Below are 18,409 nucleotides of genomic sequence, written 5' to 3'. Positions count from 1 at the left end.
AAAATGAAAGCCAGAACAGCACGGACACTCTACCCCAATTACAGTATCACTCTGCCCGGTCAGTTACATTCAAGCATTACTTTCCCAAGAGGTGCAATCTTGGCAACCCTCTAGGTCACACATACACACACGACGACGACGACGATGATGATGATGATGATAATAATGATGATGATGATGATGATGATGATGATAATAATAATGATGATGATGATGATGATGATGATGATGATGATGATGATGGATGGATGGATGGATGGATGGATGGATGGATGGATGGATGATGGGTGGGTAATGATTTGAGCAAAATGTAGGTCGAACTGGCATATGCAAACGAAGAGAGTATGGAAGTTGACACTATGGGGAGAAACCAGCATGCCAGGGTGGGAAATCGCACCTTTGTAACCTATGCGTCATGAGATTTCGCGAGATTCCGTGACTTGGCAGCGAACTGCCACATAATCCCAGGGCACCAACTGTGAATACAGCTATATCAGGGTTTGTAGGAGGACTAAAAGCAAACAACAATTTTTCAAGTTTGTTAATTTCAGATCCCTTCGTAACGGATCGAGTACAGAATTCATTCATTCACACGCGTATTCCTGTCTTCTGTACGTGAGTCTGTAAGATAAGTGTTTTGAAGCACGTGGTTGACTTTTTGTGCTCACCATAGATAGGACGACATCAGGATTTTCAATTGCTTGTTTCAAAGCGATGTTTATTGACCCAGAAAAGGAAGAAAAACCGAAAAAACTTACATCACTAATTGTGGGGATACCGTAATGTGGCATCGCATCACGAGAAATTACAACCGTGCAATACTCATACACAATATGTGTTCGGTGAACGTGAAGTATAGCACAGCGGTTATCATTTCTTTCGGACAAGGACGCACGGAGAGTTCGTTCTGAATAATCCTTACAAAAACAGAATCCTTTTGATGGCATCGAAGCATGTCTATAAATCCTTCGTCTCTTTCCGATAAAGCGTTTCAGCATGTGCGTTAGGAATCACCTGAAACATTTGTCGAATTCATTGCAATATTCCTTTAGAAGCGAAAGGTGCTCCGTAAAAAAAACGTATGATTAAAGAATGTTAAAAATCGACTCAAATCGCCGATATAATACATACACACGAACATAAGTGTATGGTCAGGCCAGGCCAGTTTACTTTAATGTTAATTGATTAAACCATTAAGAGAATACATTTAAATTCCTTGTTAGACCTTGTTTAGTTTTCAAAGTGAAAGAATATACATAAAGTTTACATGAGCATTTCGTTTTACTGTCCAGGTTTGAGTGAGCAGTTCTTTACAAGTTTGTTTTACTGGAAGTCTGATAAGACCTTGATCAATGACGTAGCCATTCTTTATGTGCACATGACATGGACATATAATTCGATATTGCAAAGTTACGCGCTTGAATTCTATGTTACTGTTTCTTGTTTTTATGGTCTAAAATTCAATGAAAGAACATTTAAAATGCGAAACTGTATCTCTTTTGACAAATCATCAAATTTGTAAATTTAAAAAACTTAAAGGCGAGCTTTTTGGCGAACAAACTACACGATACAAAGTTACCCCTGTGCCTCACTTCGTTTAAAAACAATTCCAAAGTTTCACATTTATTCATATTCATATATTGTAAATAATCATTCCTTCTATATTCTGAATAATCAGAGAAAAATTGGGGGTTTTTTGGGTTTTTTTTTTGTTTTTTGTTTTTTGAGAAATTGAACAGTTCATCTCACATATCAACCCTGCACTGCCATTGCTTTCGACAACGTCATTCATCGTCCTGTCTGCACGGCCAGGTTAGGTTGGCATATTGTTTCCCTATCCCTGCCTATATAAATAAACATCCTTTGCAAATGAATTTGCAACGTTTTATGGAAATTGAGTTCTTTTTTTTTCAAATTTTGTAGTTTCCCACTGCAAGCCGCTTAAGCTGTGAATGTCATCAGGGAAAAAGGGGAATATATGAGGAAAACCGAAGAAAAAAGCAGAATGACAAAACTCGATTATTTCATTTCTATTAAAACACTATTTTGCCGATGGAAAGTTGACGTCAAAATATTCTTCACATATTTAAAAGATGTCTGCACTGTATCCCGTCATATATAGACACTCTCGGCGCATTGCAACGGTCTGTATGACGTTTTGACGGAAATTGATCAGGGACTACTTAGGTCAGATTTATTAATAAAGTCGTGACCGGAACAGAAAATATAATTGTTTGTGTTTCCGGTAGTAACCTGGTAGGTTAGATTTGTGGCGTTTCATATTAACAATGCGGTGGCCACAGCTAGATTTTGTTGCATCTCATATTCAAATACGAAGTATTGTTTCTTAGTGTACTCCATATCACACATACAGAAACTCCCGATCACTTTACCTGCTTTATCAGGTTTCGTGATGCCTCGCATTTAGCTATGCACACGTTTATGTCTATTGATAGCTTGTGTATGTATGTATGTATGTACGTATGTATGTATGTATGTATGTATGTATGTATGTATGTATGTATGTCTGCCTGACTGCCTGACTGCCTGCCTGCCTGCCTGTCTGAGCTGTCTGTCTGTCTGTCTGTCTGTCTGTCTGTATATGTACACACATGCGCACGCATACACACATGCACACGCGCGCACACATATATTTTCTTTTTTTGTCTTTTGTTTTTGCGCTTGCTAAATTTTTCATGCTCCGTGCTGTGTATATTACAATAATGTACATAGATACACTTACCCATACGTCAATAGATAGATAGATAGATAGATAGATAGATAGATAGATAGATAGATAGATAGAAATAAAGGGAAATTGACATACATACATACATACATACATACATACATACATACATACATACATACATACATACATACATACATACGTGGGCTCTCATATATGCGCACCCAAGTGTATACATCCTCGCACCACCGCAGCCAGTTCCTCTACCATCCAGATTGACCACGTGTTTAAGTGACATAAAACGGCGAGAAACACGGTGTAGCTCTGTATTGAAGGTGAAAGAGTTAGTGTAAAAATGTCTGAGTCTACAGAAGGGTCACCTAGATTCGCAAAATGAATTAAACACATAACTGACACTCTATGCTCATATATCATGACATATCGTACAGTTTTTTACCGATCCAGGCATCTTTTACACCAATTCAGACGTCAGCTGGTTGGTTTGCAGGCTTTGTACTATGTTTTCGAGGAAAAGCAACCTTTTGTGACGCCCCTACACTGATCGACAGTCGGAACAAAGTTTGTTTATGTTAGAATATACGCACAGTCGCTTGAGAGTTATTCAGCTCTGGGACTATTCGCCCCATAGACGAGTATACAGAAGCGAGAAATACTTCTGTATACTCGTCTATGGGGCGAATAGTCCCAGAGCTGAATAACTCTCAAGCGACTGTGCGTATATTCTAACAGAAACAAACTCTGTTCCGACTGTCGATCAGTGTTGGGGAGTCACAAAAGGTTGCTTTCCTCGAAAACATAGTACAAAGCCTGCAAACCAACCAGCTGACGTCTGAATTGGTGTAAAAGATGTCTGGATCGGTAAAAAAACTGTACGATATGTCATAATATATGAGCATAGAGTGTCAGTTATGTGTTCAATTCATTTTGCGAATCTAGGTGACCCTTCTATAGACTCGGACATTTTTATACTAACTCTTTCACCTTCAATACAGAGCTACACCGTGTTTCTCGCCGTTTTATGTCACTTTAACACGTGGTATTTCTCGCTTCTGTATACTCGTCTATGGGGCGAATAGTCCCAGAGCTGAATAACTCTCAAGCGACTGTGAATATACGTAATCGCTGAGATATGTGATATTATTACCGAGCAGTTAGGCACCCACTGTTTCCGCTTTTATCGTCTGTTCAAACGGGGATACCGGAAAGACGCGAGACCGTGTAATTTGGCGTGCGCATTTTGGAACAATACTACACAAACTGGGAGTCAGCGGCGGGGCAAAGGGAACAATGTACTCAAATGTTCAATCTTCAATGTAGAACGGTGTCGTCACCCGTCGCAATTCTGTGTTCTGTGCGATAAATTGCGAGGTCACTTACCGTTACCTGATACGAAAAGTAAATATTGTGGTTATACAATCACTTTTGCGACATTTCCAGTTGGCAAATGATAATCTTTTTAGATAGATTCCGAATGTGATGACGTACCTAGGGTGCATGACATACTTTTTTTAATTGGTCTCCCAGTTGCCCTGACATAATCACAGGCGAACTGGGAACATGATAGTCTAAGAAATATGATATCAATACCATGATCATGAAATATTACGAAATATTGATATTATCAATAAAACCGTTTTGGTATTGCATCGTTTCTGCTCAGTAATACTTGATAAAATCGCTGAAGGTGTATGAAGTGTACTTGGCATTGCAGCTCGTCCAATATTCTTGATGCGCCGCACGGTAGACTATCATGTCAAATAATATTTGCATGCTTATCATATTTCTCAGACTATTAACTCCTGTTTCGCCTGTGTCCTGATCAGTTTGGTTTACACCCCCGGGCATTCAACCTACCCTATGACGAAAGATTAATCTGTTTATCTTCTTAATACCCGAATAATAGAGAGACAATCGGTTTGGGTAATCAGCCATCGAGTTCCCGCAAATTGATCTCACCGGCCGAAGGCAATGGTTTCTGAGAAACGCTATGTGAGATCTGGTGTGATGCTCGACACGTCCGTCAGCCCAGGAGTGCATGGATAACCGTTTCTTCGTTCTCTCCAAAGGTGGGTAAGAGTTTAGCCATGTTTTATTCGCCTTTGGAAATATCTGAAATATTGGTTTAGACAGGAGAGTGATTTGCGTGGAACAGGCTATACACTGCCATCCAAAATGTACCAGCATTCTCCGGAATGGGGGCTGATGCTTTGCAATTGCCCTTAACATTTTCGGTATCTTTGAATCACTGATACGTTTCCGTGCACTATGAAGTGCGATGGGATAGAAAATCTGCAGTATGATGTCAAAATCACATTTGGATTAAATAGCGGATAAAATGCTGTCTACAGTTCGGTACTCGACGCTTTAGAAACTGGTTGATGTTGTAGCTGCATATATCTCGGTTCCCCCGCTACTCTATCCCTCTATAGATGGGAGGGAATATATGTATGACGCACTGAACAATAACTTTTATAGACCTTGTATGTGCGTTACTAATAAGTTGGTGCAACTTATTTCACTCCAGTAAGTCAAGATTTCAGCACATCATATATTTAAATCCAGAGCTCTCCGAAACTTTTGTTTTCGTCATCATGCGCAGGCGTGGTACCCCATACTTCGCCTTATTTGTTGTTGATATCACTCGGATACTAAATGAATCACGTATACTATCTCTGACGCTTCAATTACATGTACGTGAAATCATTGTGCAATCTTATGTAAATTCCTGTGACGTCAATCTGTAACATTACGTAATCTCAGTTTAGACATCAGTTCGTTAAAAGTAAAAAAAAAACTACATCTCTTTAGAGCACAAATCATTCATGTTTACCAATATAGACTATGAACTGCTGGACGATACTTACCCATTCCTTCATATTTGACGTAACGTGAATATAAAAAAGTCTGCCAGTCCGTGATTCCCGAGTTGCCGATTATATAATACGGTAATGTGACTCTCCGCCCCCATGCCGATAACGGTGAACTGTAAAACATCATTTGACACATATGTACTGATGCGGACAGTGCGTTGCCAATGACGCAAATCATCAGAGTTCAAACGACGGTACGTGCCGACAGGTGCTCAGCAAACTGCACCAACAGTAATGACAATGCCTGATTTACAACTACACTGCCTTATTGCCCCTTTAGACAAAGACTTGATTCACAAGCGAACTGCTCTTGTGATTTTGCTATGTCCAACACTTATTTTCCCTCTATGAACCGTTCCTGCTCTTCTTTTCACATCGGAAGGCCCTGGTACTTCTGACTGGCGCTAAGGGATAAATGGAACACATTTTAGATGGTCATACCCTGTAGAAGTCGTAGTATCGCCCACACTTACCAGTAGAGTCCAACTCCATACCTAGACATGATACAATATATCCTTGAGGAGCAAGAAGCAAACTTTTGAATATTTTTCTATTTTTTTGTTTGTGGCTGGCCCTGTCGCTTGTGACTGGAGCTGGCGTCAATGGCCTACCTCTAACGGGACAGTCTGCTGAAGTTTATTCTTTCAGTTTTGATATTTATATGCCCACTGACTTGGAACAAGTCTATGGTTATACGTGCAAAATGCACTGTGATTGTTTACATTTGAATTATAGAATTCATATGACAACAATAGCAGGAAATACAGTGAATACAACTTCAGGCTGAGTTGACACGTCGGATACTATATATTATATCTCAATATGCTTCAGGGAGTAGAACAAGCAACTATAGTTGACATTAAAAAATAAAGTGAAAAAAATCATCCGAAATTATAGCTACTTTTTCTTTAAGATATTATCCCTCTAAAGGTTCTTTGCTTCCCCCTATCCGGCATTTGCGGTGTTGTGACAACATTTAAGGTGGAATGCGCGTCGGGACAGATATTCGGACTCTTAAGGGACCGTTCAGTTTTTACGGCCGGGGGGGGGCCCGGCAAAATCCGGGGGGGGGGGGGGGTCATCATAATTTTGGAATCCGCAAAGGGGGGGTCATCACTTTTTCACTGGTAGGAAAGGGGGGTCACCACATTTTCAAAAACATAATACCTACAATAAAGTTCACTTTTATGCCATGGCCATGATCGACCCTCTTTACCGGCGGGCCGCCTTCGGCGGCCCACTACAATAAATATACTTTATGTATTACCCATGACCCTCTTAACGGGCAGACACCTTTTGCGGCCCACTCCAATTAGGGTTACTTCATGCAATGGCCATGATCGACCCTCTTTACCGGCGGGCCGCCTGCGGCGGCCCACTACAATAAATTGACTTTATTGTAATACCCCATGACCATCTTAACGGCCGGACGCCTTCAGCGGCCCTGTTCAGTAAAGTTTACTTCGTGCAATGGCCATGATCGACCCTCTTTTTACCAGCGGGCCACCTTTGGTTGCCCACTAGAATAAAGTTGACTTTACATAATGGCCCATGACCCTCTTAACCGGAGGGCTGCCTTTGGCGAACCACTCCAATAAAGTTTACTTTATACAATGTCCATGGACATAAGTTGTCTACGGAAATGAAGTTAAAAATTGCCTTACAGTCGTCCTAATTAACAGACGTTTGCATGGATGTGGCTGAGAAGTTTGTGCACTGGCATCTCTGCTACACGAATAAAGTGCGCCGCTTACCGGAGTTCGAATCCAAACCGTGAGGGTAAATTTGACATATGGGTTTGGTTATTTTCAGCGGGGAGGGGGGGGGGTCATCAAAATTTTCGTCTGACAAAGGGGGGGGTCATCATTTTTTCGCGAAAAATGCAGGGGGGGTCTATATTTTTTTGAACACCGGCGACAAGATTTTGCCGCCCCCCCAGGCCGTAAAAACTGAACGGTCCCTAAATTTATGTACTACTATTTTGGTCCACCACTTATGAGGGCTCATTTTGAAGCCCATGGACTGGCAAAGTTTTCAACAGGCTGCGTTATTCTAAATTGAAAATTGTATTTTTCGCCATATTGAGTACACAGGGGTGACGACCATTTTGGCTTTGAGTGATTTGAAAGTGAATCCAATCCGGTATAGAATTCAATCAATATTGTTGGATGTTACGAAGTTTTATTGAAATCAACTTGGTGGATATATTCGTTATTATCTACAAAAATTGTGCGGATATGTATGTATTATCTTTCAATTAATCAATCTGTCTATCTCTCTGTCTATCTATCTATCTGTGTTAGAGAGAGAGAGAAGAGAGAGAGAGAGAGAGAGAGAGAGAGAGAGAGAGGAGAGAGAGAGAGAGAGAGAGAGAGAGAGAGAGAGAGAGAGAGAGAGAGAGAGATGTTGTGATTGTCGAAACTGGAATTTTATTCCAGACGTAAAGTGTTTTTGAATATGTAATTACTGTAATGATGCTAGGTCAAATACTGGCCATTTTATCATGAAAAGGGGGGAAAACATTGAGAAGTCATCAAAATTTACCCCGCCATCAAAATTGAGCGGAAAGGTCACGAAACTTTTATCACCGTCATCGATTTCTAACTTCGTGAGCTGAACATTACTTAACCCAGTCATCGATTTTTTTTTTTAAATTTGCAAGAGGCCGCCACTCATTAATTTCTTGACAGTCTTTGAGGCACGATAAGAATTTACCGACCCCAACCCTCCGGCCATATTTAACCCTCAAAGGCGAGAATCCTTGGTGATAGGGGAGGAGTGAAGGGATTGGGTTCCTTCTGTCAGTGCTGATGTAGGTGGTCATTTCGGGAGGGAAATTTGTACGACAACTGCGTACCTATGATATACGTACGACGATGTAATATCTGCAGCTCTGTATCAAGTTCCCGCACACTGCATTGGTATGGCAACGGGTATATAATACCTTAAAAAGCTACACCGCTTTTTTTGCGGGGCAACTTCAACAATTTTCGAAGGAAGTATTTGTCATCGACCCGCCTCTCTACTGAATTAAATTGTAAAACAATTAACGTTGTGCTAATTGAAGGTATCCTTTGGATTGTCATCAGCAAAAAAAGCAGGAAAGCGGAATTTCCGAGGTCAGAATTTGACGTACTCCGGTAGATCTGACAGAGATAACAATTTTTGTCCTGCTTAGTCATATGATGAAAGTTAACCCGACTTCCCTCTTCACAATCGATATTTCGATTATTGTCAGCAAGGTTTCGTTCGCTGAAGGACACACTCTTAAACTGTTCGATATCTGTCACCACGAAGCGGCCTAAGATTTGGATATATGCCTACATTCAAAATTATCACTTTAGCTTGCAAGGTAAGTTTGTTCTGATCAGTACTCTCAGTTTTGTTTTGTTTTCTAAGTTCTGGAGTCGTTCAAAAGATTGTTGGTGTATGTCGACTATACCATTGGCTGTCTCTTTACCGTAATAGCTAACGGAACTGATGTTCAGCTCACGAAGTTACAACCGGACTTGATGCGCCTCGGGGACAGATATTTGGACACTCAAACTTTTACAATTCTTTTCTGATCTACCACTTGTGGGGGTTCATTTTAAAGCTCTTGGTGTAAGAAAACTTTTCACGAAAACGTTATAGTTTTTAGAAAATCGAAAATTTTATTTTTCTCTCATAGAGTTAACACATGGATGGCGGCCATTTTGAATTTTAAATATCGGTAAATCTTGGGTAATCTGTTTCTCTAACACCAAAATTTGCACGGTGACCCCGATTTGTATTCTTGATTTTGAAAAAGAATAATTGAAATGTTCCTTGAGAAAAGTTTGAGAAAAAGTTTGTCTTTCACTTCCGGAGCGCTTAATCAAACCGAGTAGTTACAGACTAATAGAGATTGTAATGTCATACATCTTCCAATTTAATTTCATGTATAAAAGTTTACAGTCACGTGACCCCGAAAATGTATCAGTACATCCTGCTTCGAACGCCATCTTTCACTCACACAATTTTAACCCTAATTTCTCCTGTCTGAGAGAATAAGAAAAACTGCCGCTTTTTATATTCGAGTTAAGAGAAACAAAACTCTGGATACAGTGCATGGCAAATTTGTTTCGCATCTTCACGTTATTTTGGTATATATGATATAGTGAGCAAAAACCAGGCCTAATTTTCCCGACACAGTTGAGGCTATCTCTGCGGCGTTGAAGTTGATAACATAAAGTTCACTGCGGTTCGATTGCTTCGTAGAACAGTAACGCCGGGCTTTTGACAACAATTATATCATACCCATTGCGGAAAATATTTTTTTGAAATACAGCAACGCATTATCTCGCCTTAAATACTCCCCTTTCCACCAATATATTATGTAACCATGATATACCATCGGTAACAAGGTCACACGATATAAGTTCATTGACTTGGAAGACATTGTTTGTTTGATACACAGAGGAATCAATGGTTGTTCTATATTCAATACAATCCAACTTACTTTATTGCTCACATTCAAAGAGAGCGCGGCAAGGCAAAAATTACAGAACTCTTGTGCTGCTGCTTAGGGAGAATATGGCAAGTAACAGAAAACGATACAATTGTATTTGTTTATGGTTGTTCGTTGAATATTGATATCTTCGCGAGCACGTACACCAGAATGATAACCTTGCCACGTAATTTGATTTCTATTTCGCCATCATGGAGGTAATGTCACTTCCTTGCTCTGCACTCGCACTCTTCAACGTTCCACGTGTGGACTCCATGGTCGCAGCCATTCGGTTTTGCTTGCCGGGGAAATGTGAGTTGGCGTGCGGAATGTGTATCAACGTAGAACTTCTTCAAGCTATGAGAACGAAAGCGGGAAAATGCTTGGAAACTCCACGCAGTCGATGTTTTCCAACAGTACTGGCAAAGACCATAACATCGAAACGGAAAACGTGAACGTCACATAGAAAACAGTTACTTAAAGGTAGATCGCGCCTCGGGGACAGATATTTGGACTCTCTAACTTTTACAATTTTCTTTTTTTTTACCACTCGGGGGAGTTCATTTTAAAGCTCTTGGCTTATTTTTTCGAAATTCGAAAATTTAATATTTCTCCATAAAGTTAACACAGGGATGGCGGCCATTTTGAGTTTCAAATATCGGTAAATTTCGAGTACTTTGTTTCTCTAGTTCCAAAATTTGCACAGTGACCCCGGATTTTTATTCTTGATTTTGAAAGATAATGGTTGAAAGATTCCTTAAGGAAAGTTTGAGCAAAAATTTACGTCTTCAATTTTGTGGCGCATATTACCTTTAATATGGCCAATACATGGTTCGATTTTTAATTATCAGAAACACGATACTGTCCGAGTCCTCTAAAGGTATCCATAGTAAGGACAGTTGCTTCCCTTTAACGGGGGAAATATGAAAATATCTGAAGGACAGGTCCCTTGACCGTGTTTTATCGGAAACACAAAGCTAACAGTGTCGGTCAAATTCCCCAGTGCGTTTTAGTTCTCCTCAGATCTGGAATTATAAACGCGAGAAAAATGTCCGCCTACAAAACACATTGACATTCTTTTGGTCGTCTTAAATTGAACAATTTGCTCTGTTATAGACCGCACTCACCTAGCTATTGAAAACAAATAGCTCTAAATTTGATTTTAAAACAGTTATACTGATTAATAATTCGACTTCGTTTGCACAATTCAACAACGCTCTGGATGACCGAGAACTTGACGTGAAAAAGTAAACAGTAAGGGACCGTCTCAGATTGTCGCATAAGTTCAAAAAGCGAAATCGTCCGTTTACGGGAGAGGGGGTTTGACCTCCATTCAACTGGTGAACTTCACTTTCGCACTCTTATTTTGTGATTTGAAGTTCTCTTTACATTATATCTTTACATTACAAAAACTGCACATGACACTTGTACAAAAAATAATTGCTGTAACTGTTTTCAGCTCGTTCGTGTCATGTGGACTCAAATTCGATCATCGATTACTTGACGATGTAATGTGGTCAGGGGATATATATTCTACAGAAGTTATATCAAAATGCTATATTGTACTCTCAGGCAGACAATAACATTTCGTGCTTTTGAATTTTCGTTTAGGGAGAGGATGGTTTGATGTAAACGAAGAAATTTCGTTTCTTGAACTTATGCGACAAATCTGAGACGGTCCCTAAGGTGACGTAAGAAGTTGTTTGTTTCTGTGTAGGATTACCAAGGCCGTCCAGGCCCTGAAGGTTGTCCAAGATATGCTATACTTCCATTATAATTAGAACGACATACAAACACACTTCAGGGTTTTGAATTGAACACTTTCTCTCAGGAAAAAACACACAAACAGAGAAAGTTTAACTTCGCAGGCGCCACGAACCATGCACTGACACGCGCAATAAAGTCTATACACGTAATTACTGTATAGGCGACCTCGCGTTACAGCGGCGACTATGCTGGTTATTCACTTTCCTTTGCAAGGGTAAAAACGCCAATGCGAAGTTATTGATTTGTGCTAAACTTCAGTTATTAATCGGCCGATACCCGAGTTATATCTAATGCAGGGATGCTGCTGTACTATACTCTTGTTAGCCTGGAGAAATTTTATCAGATTGAAGTGAAAAGCTACCGGAATATTGAATGGGTGGCCAGATGTAAATGAATTGTTGAAACGCGTAAAATTAGTACCCATTCAAATTGTACAGCACCCAACCTTTGTTGCATAGAATAGGCACTCGTGGGATATACTCAGACCTGGGTTAGGCCAATAATTTTCAGGAAGGCTGGGGAAGATGTAAGCGAACAGTAGAATTGATGAACACGAACAGCGGAAATCTGTCGTCTGGTAATCTTGAAAATACGTCAAGTCCCCGTAAGCCCCGCGTAATTTTCTTGTTCGTTTAAAGCATCCGACCGAAGCCCCAGCCCTTGGGTTTTCTTGCTAGCGTTGTTTTGAGCAGCTACGACAAACTTGCGTTTTTGGGGGATAAAAACTGACTGATAAGACAACACGCAAATACCGAAACGTAGCCAATCTTTCGTAAAATGCTTATTCAGCTAAACAGGGTTAAACAAAACAGTATGACTGGAAGTTTAATAACTTTTGGCGGGATAAGAACGCAACCAAACCAAGAGGAAACGGTAAATTACAAGCTCAGAACAACAGGTATGACTTCCTACGTCATTGGCGTACCAGTTTGACCCCATAAACCTTTTGTCGAACACTGACAACTATAGCCCGACTGATAAATGACTAGTTATGAGCCGGGGTTGTAGTGTCTGTTCCTGCCGTCTGCTAGTTTCTTGTGCAAAAGATAAGCTTTCCCATGTGCCACGTCTTTCCAAATACCTGAACGAAATTGTGGATGGAAATCCTTAGAATATGTGAATACGAAGTATGTCCTTTTAGTTTAGGTACTTGGCATAACGAGGAAGAAAAAATGTATTGCGACCAAAAGAGAAGGTCTGTTTTATTTTTTGTGCTGAAAGTTTGAAAAATGAAGGTAGAGTTGACCACGAGAAGGAAATCTGGTATATGATCGCAGTGGTCGAGTCCAGTTGAAAAGGACGAATCCCACTGCGCCCCCAACCGACAATCTGGATTTTAAGTGCTCCGGCTCCCAACCCTTAATCATGTTATCGATACATGATGTAAGCATGTCACGCGCGCTATTATTATGACAGTTCTAGAGACACTGCATCCGACATTCTTCCACATATATAACATTTCCGCCCTCTGATATAACAGCAAATATTAATCACACGTGATCTAAAAATCAAAAGGATTTGCCCACGGGCTTCGCCATAATTGCGTAGCGAACACTGATACCGTGGTACAACTTTTCACAAAGTTTCACAGCACTGGCCCGGGAGCACTGGTCAGTAGACCGACGTCCGATCGTGTCCATCAGTCATTGCACCTAATATGTCCTTGCGAAGAAATGTCCGCTGGTTTAAGGTCGATTTGCGGTATTTCGTATATTATTGTCATTGCATCTCCCAAGTGTAACATAAATGTCTATTTACATCCGACCAATAATAGGCAGACAAATTGTCTATCGATTCCAACCAACAATTACAATCTCTTTACACTCAAGGAGTATCGGCCGGACGTAGCCCATTTTATATTTCGTCCTTCGAACTCGTCGCAAGAATTAAATGCTATCTTTCCTGTCTCTTCGGTAAAGTCCCTATCGCTCGACTCAAATTCTTGTAAAACCATCAACATTTGACACGCAGGTAAATTAGGTGCCATGGGGAATGCAGGAAGTTAACATTTTCAGAGGCGTGCGTGTGTTGCCGAGATGTAATTTGTTAGGCTGTCTGACGCCCCCATGGTAAAAAGTTGACTGTCTCAAGACTACGTGTAGCAAGCTCCGCCCCTTGCCCTAGGGTTGTGTAGTACGGTGTAAACCCCCATTATCACAAACGCCACCACTCCACAGTTGAGCACGGCTCTTTGCGAGACAGAGCTCTGGCCTACCATTGACTTGCAGAATTTGACCCGTGCACCAGCCAAAGTTTAACCAGTCGTATATATGCCCGTGAACAGTGAACAGTGACGGTCGATTGTGAAGATCTGAAAACAGTGCGGTGCTGGTTTAGCAACCCGACCAGACGACCCGGCAGAATTTTCAGTTTCTACCTCCAGCAACTAAATCGTCGAACAACGTGAAGTTTTCGCGTGTCATTTTCTAACGCAGAGCGGACTTTCAGTGAAACCTTGACTTTGAGATCGGAAGCTCTCTCGAGTAGCTACTATTTTGCATCATATAGGTGATCCGTCTTTTCAATATTCGACTATTTTCTTTGAAGTTAGTCAATTTGCGCGAAGAAACTGAGACGTGACCGCGTACGTGAGGGTTTGACGTAGCACCTGATACAGGCTTGTTCAATTCGCTCGCACCCGTATAAAAGTTTTCAACCAACGGCAAACCTTTGCAAGTTGTTTTGAGCTACTACACCCACAACCACCTTGTGAATTTCTCCATCGATTTTATCGGACAAAAACTGACAACTCGGCCGGCGGGCAGTACGACGTACCGAAGACCTTGATCCTCCTCGTCCGTGCGCAAGAATCTATCTCCACAAAAGTCTAGAAAAGGGGACCCACATTTTTCTCCATCCTTCTTGCAGAATTACCTTGAAATGTTGCTTATACGGAGTAAGCCCGTCGTACTGACGAAACTTTTACTTTTGGTAGTTTTGCATCTCGCAGTTGTGAAAGTAGGACAAGCTATGGAGCTGAGACCGGGAATGTGAGTAAAATGTAACTTTTTTTGTCATTTTGTAATTTTTGGCATCCCTTGACATTTCGTCATAAAAAAAGATCAATTTTTTTTCTCCCGAATCGACAAGAATGAATGTATATTTATATTTATGAATGAATTAATCCAAAATTTTGAACTATTTCTCTGTTTTTCGTCATGTTTTGAATCTCGTGGACCGATGACTAAATTTTACATTCGTTGACACACATTCGGTGTGTGCGACAATAAAAACTGGGCGTGTGTCGGAAAAGCTCCCCCCGCTCAAAAATAGCGGAGCACGCTGGTGTATTTATTTGCGTTGCCGAGGTGTAACATGAGGTAATTGTGGAAAAATAAAGGGTCCCATGTTTTCTTTTCCGATTTTCACCCATCATGTGAACTGCAGGCCCAATGTGTGCCCGTACCAGGTGACGACCATGGTCGGCCATCGAAAACCATGCATCCGGTCCTTGACGCGAATGGTGAGAGTGTGGAAACCGAACTGTGCATACTCCAACCCTAACTGGTGTGTCGGCTACGAACGGAGGCAAGTATTTTTTCCTTTTCTTCGAAACCATCAACACAGGATGTTCATTTACAATTTCAATTAGTTGTTTTGAATTCGAATAACTTCCTATTTGTATGTGCCGCCGACGGCCGTCTCATTACGTCGCTTCAACGCCCCCACATTCACTCCACCCAGAGTCCCTGTATAGTTCAAATATTAGTAATTCTACCGACCTAGATAATAGATTATGTGAAGCCGAGCGCCCATGGGAAGTTAACTTACGTCGGAAATCTTTCAACCCCTTCATGTTTACCTCAAAAAGGTCTCCTGACATAAAATTTAATTTATAATTCCTCAATCTCGAATATATTCATGTATTGAAGCGTGCTTTTGATCATTGGGACCATGTTCGTGCGACGTACTCCATATAAGTGCCTGTCACTGTCCATCATCTGAGCTTGAGAAACTACAATGTGAAGGACAAGGGAAATAAGAAATATGACAAATACAGAGATGATTAAGTCATTTTACATACAAAAAATTGGCAAATCAGAGCAAAGTAAACACTTTGGCATTGTTGTAATATTTTAGAGAATGTGGGATGCACATGTCTTTCATGATTTTATTACTTTAAAATTACAGAACGGCTTACTACACAACATACAGAACAGAATATCAGAGCACTCTTACAACCAGCTACAAGTGTTGTCACGGGTACACTCAGCTGAATGGCGAGGGCGGGTGCATGTACCGTAAGTACTTAAAACTCATCTTATGTCCAGTTCCGATAAACTTTTCCACTTTCAGGATTTCTGAAGAGTCTTCGTCACGCAGAGGCAAAGTTTGATGGCTTTTAACAAACCGTGTGTGTGCGATAACTCCCCTCCATCACACACTTTCGAACTTATAAAAGAGGAGACATGTTGAAGTTGACTTGTGTAAGTGGGCGATAAAAGAAACATTGAGCGTGAGGCGTGCATATTTTGTGTCCTGAATGAGTAAAATATGTTTGGCTCGAAGCTTACTCTGGCTAACTTTCATCCGATTTGTTTACTTAATGGAAGACAAGGTCATGATGACAGTGCTTGAGGTGATAGGATCAGTTTTTAACATCTTGTGCAATGGGGCTCATTAAAATGTCAGATATTCGAAACGTGTATGTGTTAGGGTGACTGGTTCACAGTCTAAAAGTCAATTGTCTTCTGATTCCACAGTGACTGGTTTATTCCAACAAGTTAAAAGCTGCATTGAAACTTAGGTTGATTTTAAGTTCAGTTTGATGTTATTCGTCTACGTTGTTGGTGAAATCTGAAGTTATCACCTTTTAATCACTGGATTCTGTCCATATTGATAAAGGAGAACGCTCAAAACTCTGACCTTAGAAATGTCTTGACTGGAGTTATTTCTGAGCAGAAAAGAAAAACAAACAAGGGAATGCCTAGGTATGGCTTTGGTCCCCAGTATATGTCTGATTCAATTAAAATTACCCTGTGATATAACCGAGGGCACTGGCTTGGGCCTGAGTACAATTAACCTCATTGGATATTAATTATCCCATCTGGAAAGGAAATTTGCTTTCTCAGAAATCAATGGTAGCTCTTACAGAACTTTGGATGCTGACAGTGAAGATGCAGTGTGTGTAAGGTCTATTTCTGTCCTTTTGGGGGCTTCTCTAGAAAGAGTAGAAATAATCAAGGTGCGCAGTGAACCATTTCAGTGAGACACCAGTTTTGTTCAAGATTGAGCATAGCATGCATGCAGTTAGGCCCTTTGTGATTTGGACCTGGTTTGTGTTGTGTGAGTTTAGTGGCTACTTAGTGGATTTTTGAACTAAAGCACTGTTGGAGAGATTTGTCTGTTCCATGTGATTAGCTTTTTTGGTTGAAAGGGGGCTATTGTTTATGCCTAATTACTGTTAGGAGCTTTGAACAGGGACAGAGATTCCATTTAATTAGGGTGATAGATACTGCAGATAATTTGCTCTTCAATATCAAAGATTGTGTTTTCAGGCCCATGAAGTTTGCTCCCTGCTAGGATAAAATAAAGTGCCGCCAATGTGCAGGTTCTTTTCAATCTCAATTCAAGGTTATGTAAACCCATACAAGCATTGGTGGGTGCTTATATGGTTCTGTAATATTAGGAGTTTAGGGAAGATGTAGAGAGCACACATAGGGCTCTGTTGTGCAAAATTGGGACCTTGGAATCTACATGACATAATTTACAGGCATAGGTACTGCAGTATGTAAATTGTCTCTTACAAAAACCATAGCAACAGCCAATCAGAAAACAGGCACTGAGGTTTGCCTCAAAAGCCATGGTAACAGCCAATCAGAAAACAGACACCGAGGGTTTGCCTCAAAAGCCATAGCAATAGCCAATCAGATAACAGATTGAAGTTTACCATCAAAGCCATGGCAAGAACAATCTGAAAATAGCTTGACAGTTCAAAAGTTGCTGGCATCCTCCAAAACGTAGTGATTATCTCTCTTTATGGTCAGCATGTGTTAGAAATAGAATTTCCATTTATAAAGGAGTTTCTTCATATATGGACATTAGTTTGTATAACAGCCAACCACCAATAAGAAAGTGGAATCATTTAGAGTTGTTTCACTGAAAAGAATTAGTTCTGCAGATAACAAAAAAACTATTCTGCCAAAGTATTTGGGGAACTTAAAACAATCTCACATCTAACTGTTAACAGCTTTAAACTGATCTATCCTGTTGAGTAGATCACAGGGTAGTTTATGTAGGTGAAGATTCTAATTACAAATTAATTAATTGATAAGTGCTACTTCAATTTAACAGGCATTTGTGTTGTTTTGATAGATCTTTGAACTGATTTGCTGTTTAATTAGATTAATTAATTCTCCAGGATTTTAATTAACTGCAAGTAAGTGAACCAGCATGCATCTGATGTTATGTCTGTTGAACGCCGTTAATGGTAGTTGCTGTAAGTCTGTTCCTTATATAAGGCTGCATCTGTACAACTCTTAAGACATGGTTCCGTTCTGTTATTGAGGCATGATCAGAACTTACCAGCTGCAGTGGCAGTGTTTTATGCTTCAAGTGCTGAAGATTGCTGGTATTGCATGGTACCGACAAACT

General features: G+C 40.4%; 1 protein-coding gene across 2 annotated transcripts in view; it reads left to right on the top strand.

Moving 5' to 3' along the window:
• The first annotated feature begins 8,881 nt into the window (after positions 1–8,881).
• Positions 8,882–18,409, top strand: part of LOC139137422 (multiple epidermal growth factor-like domains protein 6) — a 118,821-nt gene continuing 109,293 nt past the window's right edge. Inside the window, exons 1-4 of one of the 2 annotated variants that reach the window (XM_070705517.1) lie at positions 8,882–8,932; positions 14,684–14,805; positions 15,203–15,343; positions 15,947–16,056. In XM_070705517.1, coding sequence (XP_070561618.1) covers positions 8,897–8,932; positions 14,684–14,805; positions 15,203–15,343; positions 15,947–16,056 — 409 coding nt within the window. In that variant the 5' untranslated portion in view covers positions 8,882–8,896. Of the gene's footprint in view, positions 8,933–14,083; positions 14,324–14,683; positions 14,806–15,202; positions 15,344–15,946; positions 16,057–18,409 lie in introns of those variants that run through there. The other variant, XM_070705518.1, reaches the window with a different exon arrangement.

This window comes from Ptychodera flava, chromosome 7 (assembly GCF_041260155.1).
Source record: "Ptychodera flava strain L36383 chromosome 7, AS_Pfla_20210202, whole genome shotgun sequence".
NCBI lineage: Eukaryota > Metazoa > Hemichordata > Enteropneusta > Ptychoderidae > Ptychodera > Ptychodera flava.
The sequence above is the reverse complement of the archived record's forward strand: the minus strand, read 5'-3'. Positions and strand labels throughout refer to the sequence as shown.